A 20,034-nucleotide genomic window follows, 5' to 3' on the forward strand; every position below is an offset into this window, starting at 1 on the left:
TGTTTTATTCTATTCTCATTCTACGTGACTTTACCGAAAGAACCAAGAATATGAATCCCTGCAGTCACGAAAGCTTTAAATCAAAATGTAAGGTCTTCCTGGTTTACGACTGGCGTCCTTAACAGGGGCTGGCACGTGGCTACGGGGTGACGTCATCGGCGTGTAACCAATCCGCGTGACATCCACGTTCCGGGGCCGCCGCGTGGGGGTGGGGTGGAGCGCCCCCCCCCATAGTCTCCGCCCCGCCCCCTCGCGTCATCACCGACGTCATCGTCACCCACAACCACCTCCATTACCGTCGTTTCGTTTTTTTATTTCACCAATTCGCGAGAGACGATGATGTGCGGCGGCTTCACGTGCTCGAAGAACGCGCTGTGCGCGCTCAACGTCATCTACATCGTGAGTTCGGCGCCGCTCTGCGAGGGGTTTTTTTTATTTAACAAAAATGTTTGGTACGGAGGGCGCCCGTTAAGAACCTGGTGGGTGGCGGGTGACGTCACCGCGCTTTGTATTTCGCACTTCGCTTGGGCGCGACGGCGTGCGTCCATTGGCCGCCGAGCCCGCGCGTGGTGCCCGAATGCGCGCGTCCCATTGGTCGCCGCGCCTGTGCGCTGTACGGTTTCCAACGGCGCGGCCTGCGCGCTTTAGGCCAGTGTTAAAGGGGCCGTTATTCGCCTGAACAAAAATTAAATAAACTTTAAATGTTTACACTAATTGAGACGCTCAATTATTATCATTGTTGATGAGAGATACGGTAGTGAGTAATGATAACCGATACATTGTTCACGGGGAGGTGTTTCTTTGTTATGGTTTAATAATGCCACCAGTGGGTTTCTCCCGTAAACATAACTGTCACAATAATAATGATAATGTAAATCGAACGGTTATACCGGTAACAAGCCTTGTGCCATGAATATAAATGCTCTCATATTGACCAATAAAAGTAATGTCAAACGGCAAAGTGATTACCTGTACAAGTGAATACAGTTATTGAAGCTTTGGTGCTCATCAGAGGAATCCGATGAGCTATAAAGCTCTTACAGATGTCGAGTCGACACGTAATGTCCTGTTTACAGCCCTGAGACAGTGTCTGAAATTCCACATTTCTATGGCAGAGGGGTGAATGTATCCACGTGATAAACGCTACTGGTTTCCCCACAAAGTGGTGCCGAGTGTATCGACCCTGCTGGGATGAAGGGCAGAGTCAACCCCCAGGCAGGATTTGAACTCTCAGCCTTCAGATTGAGAGCAGCGCATTCTTGCGACGTGCATCGTGCCTTGTTTTTTTACAAGCAACATTTTATAATTTAACTTTGAACTTATACAAAGTAATACGTTTTAGTAATACATTTTTAATGTTGAAGGATTTGTCGGTAAACTATGCCATTTGAAAAAAAAACTGGTCATCAGAACACATGTTTAAATGTAATTCCCATTAGGCCCCATGGTGTGAAGTGCAGTCGCCAACTTTTATGAACTGTCCTCTCCTTATCCTATGACGTAGGGCCATTGCCCGATATGTCGCCTATTATGTTTTATTTTAAGGATCTGTTATTGACCAATATTTTGTAGGTGTTTTTGTTGTGCTGCACTGCCAAGCGAGTATCACCAAATAATTAGTTTCATATAATTTAGGATCATATTTACAAGGTTTAACATTTCCCCCCTTAGACAGAGAGAATGCATGAATGTTTTCTACCCTTGTTTTAAAGCGGTAAACAAAAAAAAACTCTTTACGCCCCATGAATTATTGCTGGAGCAACAGCTCCCGTATTGTGTGTGTACTTATCCACTGCTGATAACAGCCAACTGAGAATACGGTCATTGACCAGGGTCCTTCTGGTGAGCGATTATGTTTTTAAATCGGAGATGGCCCAGTTAGTTTGAGTTCTTTGGGTGACCACGGTTTCATAAGGCCCACTCAGCAACGTAGCTCTTTTTCAGAAACGACCTGGCCACAAATGATAGCTCAACGAAGTGGCTTATCATCATGTGGAAATGTATAGCAGCCGAATACTCTAAAAGAACTCGCTGGTCTCCAGGATGGCTAACAGCAAGGTGTTTTTTTTACCTCTGTGCGAACCTATGAGTTTTAGACCAAATACTTTCTATCTGGGCTCTCCAGAGCTCCCTCTAGTAACTAGAGAGAGGCCCTTTTCCTAGCAGTGGCATTAGCAAGTATTTGCAGGGCTGCACCATTATCCTTTTTATAGATTCATACAAATATATGCAGTAAACCCTTGTCAATTGGATACATGGGGCTCCGGCCTTGCCGAAATATTCAATATTCTGAATTACAGTATGTACAATGGTACTCCACAGTGCCTCCTGCCCCAATAAAAAATAATAATCCAAATTTGTTTTACGTATAATATTTTCCACAAAAAGTAGCACCATCAGTAATCAGCACTGCAGGCGAAGGATGTGGTAGGTTCCATGTGATAGGTGACGGAGGTTGTGGAGGGGGGCTTAATGCACTTAGTATTTAGGATGCACTTACTGACCTGAGGACTATAAAGTCCAAAGCAACAGGTCTGCACACACGCTCACCACCTGCGCCGCCACTAGACCGAGTCATTGTTTAAGTCGTGGCGTGCGGGGTCGCTCCACGTGTATGCTGAAATTGGACCATTCGGTACGGCAATTCGGCTCATGGCGAATTACTAATATGCTGTATATATGCCAAACCGCAGCCGTGCCGAATTATCCCCAATTACGAATGATCAAATACCGAAATAATGAGGTTTTACTGCATATAGATTGACACGTTCTTAGGTCGGGCTAGTCAGCAAGCGGCTTTGCCTGTCTACGTGTCGCGCTCAAATTTGTCGCAGATCGTGGGCCTGCTGCTCATGGCCATCGCAGGCTGGGGACTGGGCTACGGCGTGGTCAACACCATCTCGCTCATCGGCGGTGTGGTCGCCGTGGCCATCTTCCTCTTCCTCATCGCCATCGTAGGGCTCGTGGGAGCCATGAAGCACCACCAGGTGCTGCTCTTCTTTGTATCCTCCACTGTTGGCAGCGGGGTGTGCGGGACACGTGAAACGCCTGTGGGGGCCCCTTTGCCGCTGCCGTAGCCGAGTTGTGCTGGGACCGTGCAAGAGCCAGGCCGACGTGGAATAAACTTTTAAACTAAACTATTTTCATTTGGTCAGGTAAGGCCCACTGAGCTATACAGCTCTTTTTCAGAAACGACATGGCCATAAATGATAGCCCAAACTAAGTGGCTTATCATCATGTGGAAATGTAAAGCAGCCAAATTATCTAATGTAAAGCAGCCAAATTCTCTAAGCCAGTGGTTATTAACCGGTGGTGCACTCACCCCTTGGGGGTGTGAGATGCCCTTTATGGGGGTGTGAGACATGCCAGATTTTTTTAGAAGGTAAATAATTGAAACAAATTAATCACGGGCACGTGAGTACAACTACTTTGTTTAATAAAACCTACATTATAATATTTTTAACGATTCAGAACCAAAGGGGTGCAAGGCTGCAGAAAAGGTTAAGAACCACTGCTTTAAGTGCATGTTTATAAATGTGGAGGGAAAAACCAGAGGACCCGGACAAAAATCCACGTGACCACGGGGAGAACATGTAAACTCCAAATATACGTTCGTTATGGTCAGAATCCAATTTCTGACTTCATGTATACCAAGCGAGGGAGTGAACATCTCGTCACCACGGCACCAGGTTGTCTTCCCACTGCAGAAACCTCACAGTATACTGACTGATGACACCTGACCCCGCTAGCTCCTGAGACACATTCAGATGCCAGCATATCACGGTTTGGTTCCGGCTCTGCACGGCACATAGCCGATGGAAAGCCGCCTGTACTGTGAGTACCCCACACTGTCTTGGCTCGGATGTGCCATTATTATTAAGGATCGTAGTTTGCAAAAAATAAATTCACGCCATTCGTTGTATGAGCTGGTACCAGCTTGACCCCGCCATCGTATTAGTATGTCAGTAATTTACCCTCCAATTGTATAACAACAAGATCCCTCAGATCCTCTGGTACTGGTCTTTTAGTCGTCCCCAAAGGTCAGGACCAAAACCTACGGAGAAGCAGCTTTTAGTGTATACGGTCCTCGCCTGTGGAACAGATAGCCAGGGCATATGAGGGCCTCAGAATCATTAAGCACTTTTAAAATAAATCTAAAAACTTACTTTTTTTAACTTGCTTTTAATTAGGATGTTCTTAATGTGTTGTTTTTATGATGTCTTTGCTGGAAAAATTTTTACAACGTGATTTTATTTTGCCTACAATTTCACTTTTATTGTTCATGCCTGTAAAGCACTTTGTATTTAATTTTTTTGCACGAATAGTGCTATAGAAATGAAGTTTGATTGATTGAAATATAGTTTTGGTTGGTAAAATACGTTATTACCTTTGCAGTCATGAGTAATTTAGATAAATGCTAAATTACTATGACAATAATATTTACGAAAATACATTTTCTGTAATATTTTGTTTTCAATGAAACAAAACTATTAACTGTCGTAGTTTAGTGGTACACATGACTCAACGCTCCTTCGTGGCTCGCGAGGGTCACGTGATTGCCAATGAAGCTGTGCAGCCAAATTGGCAATTGCTCCATAAGCTTCGAATTGTTGAATTGTTTTATATATTTTCACGTAAATTATTTTATTTCCCGTTGTCTGCAACAGCACGTAGCACGTTTTCTACCAGACATAAGCACGTTTTCTACCAGACATAACAGTTTAATCGGGATTGCTTGTTGCTTCGTACGTCATGCCTTGTACAGCTTGGCACTAATGTCCTTTCTTTGAACCACATTCCAAGCGGTATTTTCTTTAACAAGAGCGCACGCAGTACATCGTCATCCTGTTTTTGCTGTTCATCGTACAATTCAGCGTGTCTTGCTCCTGCCTCGCCTTCAACAGTTCCCAGCAGGTATGGCGGACACTCCACACCGTCTTCACACTTAAATCATTCCTAAAGTGGGATTTGGGATTTTTACTTGCGCCACGGTGACGAGATGTTGTATCCCTTGCCTGGTATACAGAAGGTCATGGGTTGAATCCCGACACTGAAGCCTGCTGTATATTTGGAGTTTGCATGTCTCTCTCCCCGTGGTTGCGTCGATTTTTCTCAGCGTCCTCCGGTTTTTCCCTCCACATTTAGAAACATGGGAGTATTTGGCCGCTAAAAATGTCCTTGCAATAAGCCACTTTGTTGACCTATCTTTTGTGGCCAGGTCGCTTCTAAAAAGAGCTATATTGCTCAGTGGGCCTTACCTGGTAAATTAAATAAAAAGTTGAATAGTTAGTAATTTGTAACGTGTCCAATTTTGTTTACGTTCTGGGAGAGAGAGGGAGAGAGGTTGAATAATTTAACTGGTGCCAACAGTTGCCCGAGCTCTGTGGTCCTATATTTGCATGTTTGGCAAAATCCGTGATTGAGCGCTCATTGAGTATCCGGAGAAACCGTCACGCGCGCGCGAGGGGCGTACCACTCGATCCACCCCGCGTACATTAACGGCGTGAGAAAGTCGGGAGGTCGTCGTGTGTGGCCCTCTTGGTACGTCGGGGAAATCGCGCACGCGTTTGGCTCCGCGCAGGAGACTTTGCTGAAATATGGCTGGAAAAGGCTGAGCAACAGAACGGTGGTCGACTTGGAGAAGAAGCTGGACTGCTGTGGGTTCTTTCAGCAGAGGCTCCCGGTGTGCTTGGCGGTGAGCAATATGATATCTCTCCCCAGCGGCACACTGCCATAGTTACAGGTTAACATCGAACTCATGTACATGACCCGTGTGACAGTGGTAATTTGATTCGCGTTTTTTTATTATTTTAGCCATTCTCTTTGCCTAGTCGACAATAGTGTAAAACAAAAAAAATGTGTCCACTAATTAAATGTTGGAGTTACAGCCGTGGAATTCTCTGCCCATTCCCCCAATATTGGTGAACTCGGTACGTACTTTTATACATGTATATAGTCAGACGAACAGACTTTGTTATCCATGCTGACATGGTGGGGATACATTCAGTTTCATAGCAAATTTCCGACTTATTCTATGAATAATCCGTCTTTTCTACAATTGTGCGCACCTGCAAAATTGACACTCGTGTGTTATGAGGTTATTTTTAAAAAAAATATTAACTGCAAGGTTGTCTAAATGTGTGGAGCTGTCCTGGGCACTGTGTACACCGTGTATGCGGTAGCCTTCCTGTGCAGGTGCACGTGATGACAAGATGGTGCCAAAGAACACACCGTGGAAGCTCCCTGCATGTATGCGCGAGTAGAGTAAAACCCCGGCTAGCCGGATTTTGCATTTAGCCAAAAAAACTGGACCAATACTGGCTAACTAAAATGCATTCTTTCATGTATTTTTTATACAAGAACATAGTAAATATTTTTGTTTACATAATATACTTTCGGTTGTGCTTTGGAATATGTTTTGTCACCTCCATGTGTCATAAAATGCATGAGAACATCTTGGATTTTGTGTAGTGTGTAAAATATGTAATTGAAGTGTATTAAATGTACGTTAGTGGTGGGAGAGGGTTGTGGAGGATGGCGGGGGATGGGCGGGAAGGGCAATATGGGACGAGGTGGGGGATATGGGATAGTGGGAAGGGATGATAGGGGAGGGCGGAGGAGATGTGAGATGGTTGGGAGGGGCGATCGAGGAGGACTGTGAAATGGTGGGTAAGGGTCATAGGGGAGGTCTGAGGCGGATGGAGGGGGTGATGCAGGTACCTTCAGATATAACTTCTGTATTGGGCATGATACACTACTCACACTACTATGTGTATAACCTCGTACTGTACACATATACCGCACAGTATACAGAGTTTGCTGTTTATTATTTTTGCAGGTTGATATTCAATGCAAATCGGAGGGTTGCCAGATTTTTTTGCCTAGCCGCACCGGGTACTCCGCCTCCCCCCCCCCATTAATAGGGCTAGCTGGATTATTTACTGATATACAATTTGTGATCTCGCGCATGGCAATAGAACCTGTGTGTGGCCATCCTCGCAGGCTTGCCAGGAGAAACAGCATTGTAGCAACTGCGGCACGCTGATGTTGAATCACGCCAAGGAGGCCCTGCAGATCTGCGGAGGAGTTGGGCTCTTCTTCAGCTTTACGGAGGCGAGTAAACCTGGGTTACTCACTCAACCCCACTGGCAGAGCCGGATTAGCCCATGGGTTGAGCGACGGCTTAAACTGTGCTAAGAAGTGTTCGGAAAGAGGGCGAATGCCGGATATGTTACCTGTTTTATATTTATATATGTGTGCTGTTTAATTTGAAGGTACTTATTTATTAATTTGTTGAGTTTTCTGCGGGGGGGGGGGGAAAAATTGCATTCCACCTGGGTCAGGATTGTTCACCAAATTGGAAACAGCCACTGGTAGTGTGTTGTCATAATCGTCTCTGTCACCATTATCATCATCGTAAGCATCATCATTTTCATCATCATCATGGTAATAGACCAGCAGATGACCTTTATATAATGGTTCCAGGGGCAGCTGTGCATCTAACGTTGATGAATATCCAAGGACTGGTGAATGACGGACCGGGACTGAAGCTGCTCATCTTTTCAATTGTTGTTATCCTCACGCGCAGTGTCTGATGCCAGCACTTTTGTTGTCAGAATGATCGTAAATGTAATTGTCTGGTCTTTGAGGTCGCGCTAGTTGGAGTTGATCTGCCTTTGTAACGCTTTCCAACTTGGGTTAAAATAAAATAATAAATAGATTAAATACAATAACACAATAAAATTCTCACGACGTTTCGGCCACAACACAAGCGGCCTTTCATCAGGTGAAGGGGACGAGACTGTCAGACAGTCTCGTGTTGTGGCCGAAACGTCGTGAGAATTTTATTGTGTTATTTTATTTTATCAATTTATTATTTTATTCTCATTCTACGTGACTTTACCGAAAGAACCAAAGAAGATTAATCCTTGCAGTCACGAAAGCTTTAAATGGAAATTTGGGTTAAAATAATTTATGATTAGTTCCATCCATATGGGCATCTGTCGGTTCAGCCTTCCTTCCATAATGGGGGGGGGCACTATAACTCTTGTAAAGATGATCTATTGTGAACCAACCTGCAGTCTTAAAGTTGTGTTGCTATTAGGGACTTAGCCTATTGAAAACCAGCCAGATTGATCATTGATCAAAAGGTTACCCAAACCTTGGAGACACAAACCACAAACCAAGAGGACTATTGGAAATACGTGCAAACGGATTTTGCTCTGAGAGCTACCCATCATCAGATTCATGCTTCCGAAGACAAACGTGTGTTGGAAAGACATGAGGTTTTTTGGGTTAGATCACGTAAATATAAATGTGTCGTTCAACCCGCCACCACCCAACAGCCAAATTAGTAAGGTTTGTCACGTAAACAACACATGCCAATTCGTTACTAGTTCAGCACATCTAGCACTCGGCCTACATGTTGAAGTGGGTCACGATGCACGCGCGAGCATGATTTTTCGCTAACTTGGCTTTAAGTGTTTCGAATTGTTTTCGACCGCCACTTGAAGACACGCGTGGTGCGATTGCGTCACCTGCTGCCGCGTAACCTGTTGCCGCGTGTCCCGTCCGTGTGTGCGCGCTGTCGCTCCTGCAGATCGTGGGAGTGTGGCTGGCGGCGCGCTTCCGCAACCAGAAGGATCCTCGCGCCAACCCGAGCGCCTTCCTCTAGGGCAGGGCCCCGGATGCCGTGTGATTGTGGGCCGGGTTTTGACGGTCGACTAAGCAGCGCGTGTCACCGTGAGTGTGGGAGCCATAATGTGTGCGTGCGTGCGTGCGTGTGGGCGTATGTGCGAGGTATGTATATGTATGTTGAGCTTCTTTCACACCGTACGTAGCCAGCCGTGCTAATCGGAGGTGCGGGGGGGGGGGGAAGGACAACAAACCGAAACACAAGAAGCAGTTCGAAAGAAGTTCGTTTTCAAACTGGTGGAGAATAATCGAGCATTGCTGTGGTTAATATTCATCGCTTGCAACGTTCGAACGTCACTCCGGCCCGCCTCCCCCTCTCTTTCCCCCCCACCCCGCCCATGACCCCACTCCCCATCACCCCACTTCCCATCCGTCCATTTATCTCTCCAATATTTGCGTGGAGTAAAAGAAAACCCGTAGAGATATTCTTTCCAACGCACAAGCACGAGAAGCTGAAACGCGTTGTGTTGGTGAGAGGTGTAACGCGCCGCGTGAATTCCTCCCGCATTACCTTTGCTGTCTGCCTAAAATGCTGCCTACACACCACTGTACTTTTTTGTAAATCCGACACGTCCGCAGTGATTGCATCGAGGGTACGCTCGTGTTGTGTGGTTTCTTTTTTTAGGATATTCGTAGTGGTTATACAGGGTGTCCGTGAAGGTGTAGTGCATTTAAAAAAAGAGTTATAATGACAGCAGGTTTGTCTAGGTCAAAGACAAAGATACCCCGTATAGCCTTCAAGTGCTGTTAGCGAGCAGCACCTATGAAGGCCGGCACGGCACACGAGGGCGTGGGTGCCCGGTACCACGCCCCTCTGCCTTTGTCTCCTGAATTGGCGATGTTTACACATCGCACCAGGTACTCATTTGAGGCTGAGTCAACCTCGGGGAGGTCCACGTCTGGTTCAAATAATGGTCACACACACGCAGCATTGTGAAAATCCCATCACACGAGTCTCTCATCTCATCCTCCACGTGTTTACCTTGGCGTTGGCAACACACTTGGTATTGAGATTTCAGAGAATCTCAGGTGTTGGAGAGCATCGCGGCTGTGTGATTGTTGCAAATACTTCTGTTCTGTTACCGTTTTAAAGTCACACGAGCATTATAATTTAACAAGAAAATTGTACGAGGAATATGTTGGCGGTATTTTAACTACGGCGTTCAAACTGCCGTCTGTAGTTTATTAATATCTTGATGAACAACCCTGCTTGAGACATTGTCAACATCCTGTCATTCGAGGCTTGCTGGATGTCGCTGGTGTAATTCGTCACCCACTTGCTTTCTTTCCAACTGCTCAGTTACCCAGTGGTGATGTCTGTACCCGGAAGGAGAAGCTGTGTTGTTTATTTTGTAATTCCGTTGCACCTGAAAGCAGTTCTGTGATATCTCCTTCCACGAGGCGTTCTATAACACGGGGTGATGCACCGCTTTTGCCGGAGTCACGGATTGGCTCTTGGTGGCACTTTGAATAAAACAAAAGACAAAAAAACCTCGTAACATTTATATCGAGATGAATTCTGATTGTGTGATTGTGCGGTCATGTATTCAGAAATCAGAATATGTATTTATGCTGGAGGAATCCGATGCGCAATGAAGCTCTTTTTCACAGATATCCAGTAGTATTGATCTGGTGTTCCTTTGGAATACTTGCGGTTGCATAGCAAGTCGTATTGAGCGTTGTGGACATTCATGCGGCTCTTAAAACTTCAGCCGTACATTTCCACGTTGGGTAGTCGAGCATGTCAGTTTGAAGGTAACGGCGAGATGATTAATTCATTTGTGGGTGCAAGGCTTAACTTCGCCACGGCACGTACGCCGAGCGGTTATTCTGGCGCTGTTTCTGCTTGCGATGTATCTGTAACCGTGGCGGATTTGTAAAGATCGCTGTCGAGAGAAAGGCAGAAAAAAAGTAACACTTTGGCCATGCTGCGAGGGATTGACACCGGCGTCTGGTGTCGCCGCAGATTTAAGGGAAAGAATGAAATGTTTTAATAGTCAGGGCCATGTAGAAGGATGTCTGTCCGTGGGGCTTCTTGCCTTGCTTCCTCGTGCGTGCCCTTGTGTAGGGCAGGGTGACACGACCGGGCGGGAATGCGTTTGCTGCAGATGTTTGCGGTTCGCGGCTGATGGCCGCCCTGGTTTATGCTGCGGGTGTATTAACCATAAATGATGATGATTTTTAAAAATTCATTTTTTTGTGAAATTCGCACTAGGCTTCAAAGCGATTTACAGAATGCTTGTTTAGTATTGGAGAAAGCCTGTTGTAAAAACAGGTCAGTTTTTAAGACGTGATTTAAACAGTGTAACAGACTCCGATACCCCCATGGACCCAGGAAGGGAATTCCACAATTGGGGAGAGCCTGGCTACACAAAGCTCCATCTCCCACAGAACAAAGTCTGATCTTTGGAATCATTAATAATGAGGAGACCACAATCATCATATCTAAGTTTCCGCAGTGGAATATCAAAGTTCACCAGATCGGTGAGATGTTTAGGAGCCAACTCATTCAAGGCCTTAAACGATCTCAGTTTGCTCGAATTTTACTTGTTTGGGAAGAAAATCCACAACGGTTTCATCATGCCCCCCCCACCCCCGGCAGGCTGGTGCTGCTTCCAGCTTGCGTCACGTAGGGAGGGCTGCCAAGTTTGGCACCCCAACGAATGGACTACTGCACGGCAATGGAATGAGTTAAATTTCGATTTAAAGCTTTCGTGACTGCAAGGATTCATCTTCTTTGGTTCTTTCGGGAAAAGTCACGTAGAATGAGAATAAAATAATGAATTGATAAAATAAAATAACACAATAAATTCTCCAGCGCTGTCCTCCAGACAGTCTCGTCCCTTCACCTGATGAAGGCCGCTTGTGTTGTGGCTGAAACGTCGTGAGAATTTTATTGTGTTATTTTATTTTATCAATTTATTATTTTATTCTCATTCTACGTGACTTTACTGAAAGAACCAAAGCAAATGGAATGAATTGTCAGGCTGAGATGTGATGTAAGCCCCTGTACTCTTGAGATGCCTAGGTGTTTTAAGCGAGCGCCGCTGTAACATGCAAATACTTATCCTACGTTCGCGGACAATTGTGGATGCGTCGAGGTCTCAGGATGTGAGTCTCCCCTGCAAATTAAAAGTCTTCTACGTAGTCCGGAATTCGTAGCGGATGAATCTTGCTTCAGTTACCATACATAGTTCAGTATTTTTTGTTCAGCATAGTTAATAAAAAAAATATTTGCGTTTGGCCGCAATATGAAACCTCGTTGACAGGGCCAATCGCTTCTTATCGTGAACAGTGTTGCGTTTTCAAAGTAGCAATGGTGTGTTCACTGAAAGTAATATATGTGAATTGTAAAACGGAAAAAAATGAAATTTGGTATTTACAACCGATGTTTTTGTGCGCTACTTTTTTCTTCCGCGAATGGGGCTCGGTGTGTGTGTTGTGACCGCGCAGAGAGAGGACTCTTAAGCAACGTCAAATCGACGTAGAACCGGCGCTTAATTTCTCGATTGAGCTGTCATTTGTGATAGCCAGGTCGCTTTTAAAAAAAAAAAGCTATATAGCTCAGTGGGACATACCTGGTGAAGTAAAATAAAACGTTAAATATGCTTGCTTGTGGAACGCTGCTTAGCTGCGTGACATCGTGACATCAACACCGTGTCGCGCAATTTTTGTTTTACTTCACGGTCATTTGTGCCATCGTCATCATCATGTGCATGTCCCTCGGGACGTAGCAGTCCCCACAAGGCGCCAACCAGGCAGAGTTACATTTTTTTAAAAGCTTCAATCAAGGGTGGGCAATCCCAACAATGTGTCCTGATATTAAAGAATCTTAATTTTTGGTTACATAGCGGTGAATGGTAGCACCTCTAGTGGCTACGGACGTGATCTGAGACCCATTACGTGCAACATTTAAATTGTAAAGTTTCGATTTACCATGATTCAGTGTATGTATTGCGAGCTTAAGTGTTGATTACGGTAATCTGTGCACAATTTGCACCAACAGTGTTTTGCTTCACGTAGGAGGAAACCGGAGAATCTGCAGAAAACCCACCATGCTTGCGATGGGATAACTCTTAGAGCAGTTGCTCTTAACCTGGGGTGCATGCACACCTTGGGGGTGCGAGACGTGGCCACATTTTTTTGGGAAGGTAAATCATCAAATTACGATTGAGAACAAAAGGGGGGGGTGTGCAAGGCTGGAGTTCAGGTTAAGAACCACTGTCTTAGAAGCTCCGCTGTTCAGACGGGTTTTACGATCCCGCTTGCTGTGCTGCCACCTCGGAACCCCAGCGGCTTCGGGAATTTCACAGCACATGACTACGCGCCTCCGCCGCACCCCCGATTATCACGATTGGGCAACGCACGGTGCGAAAGAAGTTCCACATGCATGCGAACGTGAAGCGAGAGCAGCATTCGTCGGCAACCGTTTGTCGTTCTCCGAGCAGAAGGGGGTAGGCTACGTCCTCTGCTACGGCTTCGGGTCTTTTAACGTGGTCGCCCGACCCCCCGCATCATCCGTGGCCTACAGTGTGGGGGCCGACGTCCACCCCACCGCCCTCGCTGGGCAGGTGGTGCGCGATGTCCGGCCCCTTTCCGCTCCATCCTCCACCGCGTCGGTCGGCTCCCGCCGGGCCCCTGCCGACCGAGTGATCGGGGGCCCCCCGCGCGAGCGACCTCTCTGAGGTGACACGCTCGTGCTGCTGGCTCGCCGCCGCGCGAAGTTAACCCGCGCACGCCCGCGTCCGCCGCAGCTAACGCTAGCGCAGCAACACGGCGGTGCGCCCACACCTGCGGGCGAATACCTCACCCCGCGCGCCCTTGCGGCTCCGCGTCCACTTCTCGCAGCGCGTTTCCCCACGCAGTCACCCCACACGCAAATCACAGACACCGCCGCACCGATGCTCTGCGCTCACTTTTATTCGCGGCGCAAATGCGCACTACCCGCGGGAATATTTTGCGAGAAGAGCCTAGCCTACTGCTCTGTCTTAAGTGCCCAGTCACTCAACGTACCTCGAAGCTGTTACTCGCGGCGTCGCACGGACGCTGTGAGAGTCGGAGGGAGAAGGACGAGAGAAAACTTCGCCTATCACTGCCTCGTAGCAGCACTCGCTGGCATCGCACGGATGCTTGCGAGCGGCTCGATGAGGCAGGACGGCAGGGAGTGGGTCTTGGCAGGTTGAAGACAAGAGACCTGAATCGTCCCGGGCTACTCTTCTTATCCCCCGAACTTAAAAAGCCCTGGGTGGCATCGTACTGCGCGGCCAATCGTGCGCCTACCTGTGGTTACCGCCTACCTGGTACTGCGTCCTCCGTGGAGTGCTGCGTGCTGCCGCTCCTACCACCAATTGTAGTCCCGTGCTCATTAATTCTGACCTCATGGTCTGCTCTTCTTGCCTAATATTCCACCCTCGGCCCCTCCCGATGTCGTGAATGACTCATTGCGGCTGGTCCATTGAACCTCTTTGGCGCCCAGACAATGTGAAGCGCAACTCAGAGGCACCGCAATGTGACCTGTCCTGCAAGGGTCGGCCAATCTCCTGGCACCGGGAAACCGTGGGGGACTTTCCTCCTCGGGATCCTTCGGATTAAAACCCGTCGTGCCAGGCGATCCCCCGCCAGGACACCACGTGTGTGCGCTGCGTGTGGGTGCTCGTTGTGTGTGCTCAGCGTGGGGGCCAGGAGGGGGTCGCGGTGCAGGCAGAGTTGCTCCGCGGCCGTGGCACCACAACAGTATTCCCTGGTTATTCGCGAACTTGCTGTCCTCTGTTTTGGCTTTCTGCGAATGGCATCTGAACTCGGCACGGCTGCAGAGAGAAAGTGATGAGATTAAACGATGGGATAATTTCCATGTGTTTAATAGTTTATGTATTTATTTAAGGTAATTCATTAACAAGATAGGTTTTCGTAGGCCAATATCATTATCCGCGAAACTTGCTATTCACGAGCGAATAATAGCGAATATTCGTGAAGGTCGCTGCAGCGGAGTTGCACGCAGTCGCCCTCCAGCAACAACGGAGGGGCGAAGGAGCGACGCTCACAACAACAAGCAGATTGCCGGGCGGCTAAAATGCAGAAAGTTGGCACAGTGGGGAGGACAGTTGGTACATCTGCCAGTCATCTTAGTCAACTCGTGGCACTTGGGTGTGTTTCCGTGACCTTTCAGCGGCCCTTCGACACTTCACGTAGCCTAAAAGCGCACCTAGCATGGCACAAGCGCTGTGGTGACGTCACAGCCACGGGAGCGCTCTTGCCCGATCTATTGGGAGTCCATTCTTAAACTAAACTTTTTAATTTTATTTAACCAGGTAAAGCCCACTGAGCTATATAGCTATTTTTCAGAAGTGGCATGGCCCACAAATGATAGCTCAGTGAAGTGGCTTATCACGTGCAAATTTGCAGCAGCCAAATACTCTAAATGCATGTTTCTAAATGTGGAGGGGAAAACCGGAGGACCCGGAGAAAAATCCACGCGAAAACATGCAAACTCAAAATATACAGCAGGCGTTAGGGTCCGGATCGAACCCACGACCTCCTGTATACCAGGCGAAGGAGTTAACATCTCCTAGCCACCGTGGCAGCTGTACTGCCCGTCTTCATTAAGGCGCACTTAGGGGCCGTCCATAAATGACGTCACGCACCTGGGGGGGGGGGGGTCAGACATTTGTGACGATGTGTGACGAGGGGGGGGTGAGAAATGTGACGTCACATCAAAATGCGCAACTTTCAATAAATATAGACAACACGTTCTACTTAATTAAATATACTTTTAATAAATGTTTTATCCTACAACATCAGAGTGCAGCGGCACATTAAATACGCACTACAATCACAATAGTTTAAAGCGATTTGAAGCATGTTTTAAAAAAAAAATTGGGAGGGGGGGGCAGAGCTTTGTGAGGGGGGGGGTCTGACTTTTTGTGACGCCGTGTGACGATGGGGGGGGGGGGGGTGTCAAAAATCGTCAAAAATCGCGTGACGTCGTTTATGGACGGCCCCTAAGCAACTTTGAGGCTGGATTTAGCACAGGTAGGCTAGGTACGGTGCGAAGGAAGTTCAACACACACACTCATATATACGTCGTAGGCCGCTGCAGAGCTACGTTATGGGCAGCAGAGGGCGGTCCAGCAAAGTCCGTTGCATTGTTCCCGTGCCGTCACCGCGGCTGTTGCTGCCCGCATTCATCAAGCCGCACTGACCGGCCAGACACCTGTCACGAGCCTCGCGGCGTGGGGAGGCCCTCATCCAGCAGTGGATTGACAAAAAAAAGAGCTCCACGTGAACGTGAATATGGTGGTGCGGCGGTGGCTAGGAGGTGTTCACTGCCTCGCCTGGTAATGTTTACTGCCTCGCCTGGTATGCAGAAGGGCGTGCGTTCGATCCCAACCCTGATGCCTGCTGTATATTTGGAGTTTGCGGTGTCTCTCTCTCTCTCTCATCATCATCACGGTGGCTATGAGATGTTAACTGCCTCGCTTGGTATACAGGAGGTGGTGGGTTCGACCTCGACCCTGATGCCTGCTGCTGTATATTTGGAGTTTGCGGTGTCTCTCTCTCTCCCCCCGTGGTCACGTGGATTTCTTTCCGGGTCCTCCGGTTTTCCTCTCCACATTTAGAAGCAAGTCGACATCACGCTTTTAGAGTATTTGACTGCTGTGCCTTTTCACATGACACGCTACTTCATTGAGCTCTCATTTGTGATGGCCAGGTCGCTTCTGAAAGAGAGCTACGGTATATAGCTCCGAGGGTACCTTACCTGGTAAAATGTAAATAGCAGTTTAGTTTTATTCGTACGATTTGCTTACCTGCCCTGTACTTTGCACCCCTATCACGTGTTTGTATTGTTATAACATTCTGACCCGCCCCTATTGGATAATTGTGAAAAATAGTTTTGTTTATAGCTCATCGGATTCCTCCAGTGTAAACAAAAAAAAACATTCTGATTTCTAAAATACATGACCGCACAACCAGGCACGTTCAATTTTCCATGCACGTAACCCATGGTGGTTAACAGGTTGTAAATTCTAGTCCGGGTCAGAGATGCCACTGTGGCCATGCAAGACAAATCGAAGGTTCTGCTGATTTGCACTCAGCGCTCAGGCGAACAAAACAAAACGTTGGGAGGATCGGGTGCGGCTATCGCGAAATCCACGATTCAGTTTTGTGATCATTTAAAGAAGCCTTGGCACCATGCTCGGTCGGACCAGACTATGTCGGTCTACACACCGTAGTTTTGTTGTATTCACTCTCATCGGTCGCTCTCATAACGGGCTCCTTGCTCGTCTTTCCCTCGAAACCTCCTCAGGATTTCTCCGTCGTGTTAAAGGCGGCGTTGATGTTGAGGCGCGCGGTGATATTTCCCTTTAATTGGCTGCGTGTTTCTATATTTTATATTGCGGGCTCCTGTGTTGAGAGTTAGGAGGGGATGTGTGGAGCCAGACAGCCGTGTGTTGAGATTACTCAGGGGGGCAGTGATGGCAGCTGGCCGGTATTTAAAGGCAGCAGCTTAAACCCGTCGTTATTAATAATTGCCGTGCTTTGGGAAGAGATGTAAAATTAAACAGGCTACTCCGTTCTGCTGCCACAACCACCATCGCCACCACCACCACCACCACCATCTCTCACACCACCATCGCTGGTATGCAGGAGGTCCTGGGTTCGATCCCGACCACAATGCCTGTATATTTGGAGTCTTTGTGTCTTTCTCCCCGTGGCCGCGTAGATGTTTCTCGGGGACCTCCAGGTTTTTTTCCCCCTCCACATTTAGAATCAACATCACGCGTTTTGAGTGTTTGGCTACCGCTATACATGTACACGTGAAAAGCCACTGCGTTGGGACTACCATTTGTGGCCAGGTCAGACACTGCTGGACGTCTGTGAACAAGAGCTTTATTGCTCATCGTATTTCTCCAGGATAAATAAAGATTATGTAAAAAAAGAGCTACATAGCTCAGTGGGCCTTACCTGGTAAAATAAAAAAAAAAATGTTTTAGTTTAAAATTCCGTAATAGTTGTTTTAGTTGAATCAGTACAACCACCATCACCACCGAAATTACGTGAAGGTGTGCGTCAAAGCAGACAAGAAGATAAAATGTTATCACTGCAACATTTCCTCCCACTTGTACAATAAACACAACTCATCATTAATCGGCTGCAAACATCAGGAAATTAAAACCCAGTGGTGGAGGCAGGACCCTGCTGAAGAAGAGCCATACGACTCGGTGTGGCTCTCCTGGATAAATAAGTAAAATTAGATTTTTTTGCCCGTCCAAGGACGGGTGTATGTTGCAGTAAATCTGAAATATTCAAGAGAAAAATTGTTCAGCTCATGATTATTAATGAGGGAGGAGGGGGGTTGCCCCATGTGGCGTGACGTCACCCGCTAATGGTTATTGGGGAGGGGTGCGGCATGTGGAGTGACGTCACCTCATGGTTATTGTGGAGGGGTGCGGCATGTGGAGTGACGTCACCCGCTCATGATTATTAATGAGGGGAGGGGTGCGCCATGTGGAGTGCGCGACCTTCTTGTGCGTTGGTGTAAATTTCAACTCGGGCATGAATATTAATGAAGGGGGGGGGGGGGCTCTTTTGCAGTGACGTCACGCACGGATGTAGCACTGTGCTGTGTATATTATTTTTTTACTGTCACTTTTTTGTAAAGAAACGTCATATTTGAAGCGTAATAAATTATTTAATTCTATTCGACCTTCATCTGCGTTAGTGTAAACATTTACCCACTCATGAATATTAATGAGGGGGATGGGCCTCATGTGGAGTGACCTCACGCGAGGGACGGACAGACATTTCTGAGTGATTATAGTAGGAAATATAAACATGCAAATACGTCTGCAGTGAAATGTTTACTTAAGTTTCCTTTGTGAAGCACAGTCGTGGACTTTTTCAGTGAAAGTGATGCACGTAAATGACGATTATAGCTAAAACGAATGGTAAAACCTCTTTTTAATTTAGTTTTTAGTTTATTTATTTTAGTTTATTTATTTTGGTATAGCCCTGTGAGCCATTCGGCTCTTGAATCGGGTGCAACCACAACAAACAAAAAAACAAAAACACGAACAAGAAAAACATCTTAAAGTGACTATGTGACTGTGCAAACAGAAAATCCATGAAAAAACAGCAAAATATTCCTGAAAAAAGCACCGTACATCAACGCTGTGTGCAAAAAAATCGCAGTGGGATGCAAGTCAAACAATAACCACAAGAAAACTTAGATTAAGGCCGTCAGTCTAACTCCGTACTACAACAAAACAAACATGTCCGAACCAAAAAAACTTTTCGAAATCACCAAAAAATAAAGCCATAATTGCAACGTAACAGTGATCATAGGGACTGTGACCGAATTTTTACAATAAACTACATAAATAACATGTAACACCAAATCCTAGAGCCATAGCTGGCTGCATGAGTTACTCCACAACAACAGAAGCATCAGTCGGAGTATCAAATTTTTCAATCCACCTTTAAGATCAGCACGCTAAATCAAAATACAGATAATACTTTGCAGCGTCATCCGGAGCGAAACATTTTATTTTATTTTTCGCCAATGAATAGCAGTGGCAGCTAGGGGTGTACAACTCCTCTAGAGCAGTTTTGAGAGAAGATCTCATTGGTAGCGATTCAAGTTGCAGTTACACCTAAGGTAAACCCATAAATGGTAAAACCTCTACACCTAAGGTAAACCCATAAATGGTAAAACCTCTACACCTAAGGTAAACCCATAAATGGTAAAACCTCTACACCTAAGGTAAACCCATAAATGGTAAAACCTCTACACCTAAGGTAAACCTATAAATGGTAAAACCTCTACACCTAAGGTAAACCCATAAATGGTAAAACCTCTACACCTAAGGTAAACCCATAAATAACACGACTATAGCTCAATTAAACAGAAGTAAAACATAAATAGAAGTAAAACATATTGATCTGAGAATAAAAAGAGATCAGACCTATAGGTGTGATGAACCTATAGATCTGAGGTAAAACCTCTTGATCTGATTAAAACGTCTCGATGTTTTTCCATGTAAACAATGCAATGAGTTAACACTTTTAGACCTGATGTTAAACCCTCTTTATGTACGAGGTAAAGATTATATGCGTCTGAGGTAAATCTACAGTGTGGTACAGATGTCCTGTGACCCAGCATTAATTAACTCCTAACTTGTTTTTCCTTTGCATATTAATGTATTTTTAAAATAAACCTTACTTGACAATTTTTTTTAGAATTAAATGGGGGGAGATCTGAGGTGTAAAAAAAAACTCCTCTAGATATTTGGTCACAGCTCTCGACACATGAGGTAAATCTTCTAGAGTTGATGCCACGGT

General features: G+C 46.4%; 1 protein-coding gene across 1 annotated transcript; it reads left to right on the forward strand.

The window, feature by feature from the left end:
* Nucleotides 1–233: 233 nt before the first annotated feature.
* On the forward strand, nucleotides 234–12,083 carry LOC116943771 (tetraspanin-31-B-like). The gene is made up of 6 exons (XM_032956982.2): nucleotides 234–399; nucleotides 2,835–3,002; nucleotides 4,834–4,914; nucleotides 5,582–5,695; nucleotides 7,003–7,113; nucleotides 8,600–12,083. Exons 1-6 carry the CDS (start codon nucleotides 337–339, stop codon nucleotides 8,672–8,674), a joined length of 612 nt encoding a protein of 203 aa, XP_032812873.1. The 5' UTR covers nucleotides 234–336; the 3' UTR covers nucleotides 8,675–12,083.
* Nucleotides 12,084–20,034: the final 7,951 nt, after the last annotated feature.

This window comes from Petromyzon marinus, chromosome 19 (assembly GCF_048934315.1).
Source record: "Petromyzon marinus isolate PM22_M1 ecotype Great Lakes invasive population chromosome 19, UKy_Petmar_22M1.pri1.0, whole genome shotgun sequence".
NCBI lineage: Eukaryota > Metazoa > Chordata > Hyperoartia > Petromyzontiformes > Petromyzontidae > Petromyzon > Petromyzon marinus.

Bases quoted from the DNA above. Each gene is read 5' to 3' on its own strand.
- LOC116943771 (XM_032956982.2), top strand. From the start codon at position 337: ATGATGTGCGGCGGCTTCACGTGCTCGAAGAACGCGCTGTGCGCGCTC. The intron at 5,696-7,002 runs GTGAGCAATATG...CCATCCTCGCAG, and splicing joins GGCTCCCGGTGTGCTTGGCG to GCTTGCCAGGAGAAACAGCA. The intron at 7,114-8,599 runs GCGAGTAAACCT...TCGCTCCTGCAG, and splicing joins TCTTCTTCAGCTTTACGGAG to ATCGTGGGAGTGTGGCTGGC.